The 1,968-nt window shown below is 56.2% G+C and overlaps 1 protein-coding gene across 1 annotated transcript in view; it reads right to left on the reverse strand.

The window, feature by feature from the left end:
* Nucleotides 1-1,038, reverse strand: part of Orai2 (ORAI calcium release-activated calcium modulator 2) — a 16,714-nt gene extending 15,676 nt beyond the window's left edge. Inside the window, exon 1 of the mRNA XM_021163415.2 lies at nt 864-1,038. Within this exon, the coding sequence (XP_021019074.1) occupies nt 864-1,038 (175 nt within the window). The remainder of the gene's footprint in view (nt 1-863) is intronic.
* Between the last annotated feature and the right edge of the window lie 930 nt (nt 1,039-1,968).

The following is a 1,968-nucleotide window of genomic DNA, read 5'->3' on the forward strand; positions in this document are numbered from 1 at the left end:
TCTTGCTGTGTAGCCCAGGGTGGCTTGGAACTTGGGACTGTCTCACCTCATCTCCTGCGTACCAGGATGGCAGGCATGCATCACCAGCTTCTGCCACAAGTCCATTCCTTATACTCAGAGAGCCTATCTTGGTCCAACCCTTGCCCCATGGGGAGAAGCAGAGTCTGGCCTACAAATTCCAAGCTCAGGCCGGAGGGGGCGGTGAGACAAGATGGAGCCCATATGTCTGTCAGACAGCACCCACCAGCTCTAAGATTGCTAGGCAGACTGAACCTTTTTNAAAAAATTATTATTATTATTAAAATGAGGAGCAGCAGAAAGATTAGGTCTGATAGAAAAAAAAATTAAAAAAAAAAAAAAGCCAACCCACGGCAAGGCTGTTAGACGAGCATTTCTCTTGCCAGGTTTGTTTGAAACTGTCTNAGGCAGCAGGTTATGGAGTCTGCCTGTTCTAACTTCCTCTAAACATCTGGGGCACGGGAACTGTGTCTTGTCACCCACGCGCCTGAGAGGTGGCAGTGGCCTGCCAAAAGCAGCCACCTGCATCCCTGTCCTATACTCTAGGGAAGTCCCTGCGACTGCAGGACCCGAGAATCAGCTGGCAGCCCCGCGATCCAAGTCTTCTGACACTGCACTCTACCAAGGAAGTCAAAGGATTGGGGTCACCAGGCCACCCCTCTGCCTCTCATCAGCCTGTCCCTTCCTCTCCACGCCACGCCTGCCCAGGGAGAAGCTCCATCTCCTGTCCAGTGTCCCTGATCCAATTTCCCCGCNCCCCTTAGCTAGGAGGGGACCCTCTCCTGTTCCCCTNCAGACCCTCCCGAGACAAGGATGGACGGGCCCACCCGCGGCCGAGCACTCACCCTGACTGGCCAGCCTCAGCGCGCTTGGCTCCAGCTCACGGCTCNGGCTCGTGGCTAGNGTCTGTGTCGCGGCCGGGTGGCCCGGCGGCCGGGCCAGGGCGGAGGACCGGCCCCCTCCCTCTTTCCGCCCGCAGCCGCTGCCTAGGCAACGCTGCGCCGCCGTCACGTGACCCATCCGTGGGGCCCTGCCGCGGACCACGTGACCTGAATAGCTGGTTGGGGACCGACCCCTTCTACAAGATCTAGGGGTCTTCACTTCACAAAGTGCTATCATCCCCGTGAGACCCAGGTGGGTGGGTCCAGGCGTGGGAGAGCGCTGCTCCTAGCGAGTGACACCAGGGGATGCCCAGCATCTGTCGTGGGCTGCATAGAGAGGTGGAGACAGGGTGTGAGTGTTGCAGAGTGGGTAGAGGCGTGCAAGAAAGGCTCAGGCTGGCTACATCCTGGTTTTCTCAGCTTGTGCAGTGACACTATGCTACTGTGGTCACGCAGGTAGTTGGCTCTTGGTTCCAGCAAGGCTGTGAGGACCAAACAATGCAAGGGACATGTTCTCATTGCTGAGCTCTGGGCACCTCATGGGTGGCAGAGAAGGGTCCTTTGGACGCTGCGGCGAGGCACGCCCTCCTGCCATTGCTGGCGAACGCTGAGGTTTTACAACTGAGAAACTCAAACAGGAACGGCTCTGCAGGAAGTATACACTAAGTCTACACTCGCCTCGTGGCCCCTCAGAGTGCTCCCTATTTGCCTGGTACGCTTCTGCTTGCACGCTCTATNTAGGATTTTTCCATCTGTCGCAAAAGTATCGGACTGTGACACATTAACCCAAAAGAAGGAAAAATTCCACTCGTATCCAAATTTCCTGACAACTGGGAGTGTATAGATGTGACTGTTAGCAGTTTCCACTTGGGTCACCAAGTCCATTCACTTAAGATAGGTGAAAGCAATTCCTGCCTCCTGGCGCTGACCCCTCCTGACAGCGTGGGCCACCACAGGACCCGCTTTTGCTCCACGTGCGTGCGCCTACATAAGAGGGTCTGAACCTGAGGGAGCCACGCACTCTCAAGGCAACTGCCTGGCGCCTTGCAGAGCTGAAGTTTGAGTAAAC

This window comes from Mus caroli, chromosome 5 (genome assembly GCF_900094665.2).
Source record: "Mus caroli chromosome 5, CAROLI_EIJ_v1.1, whole genome shotgun sequence".
In the NCBI taxonomy this organism is placed as follows: Eukaryota; Metazoa; Chordata; class Mammalia; order Rodentia; family Muridae; genus Mus; species Mus caroli.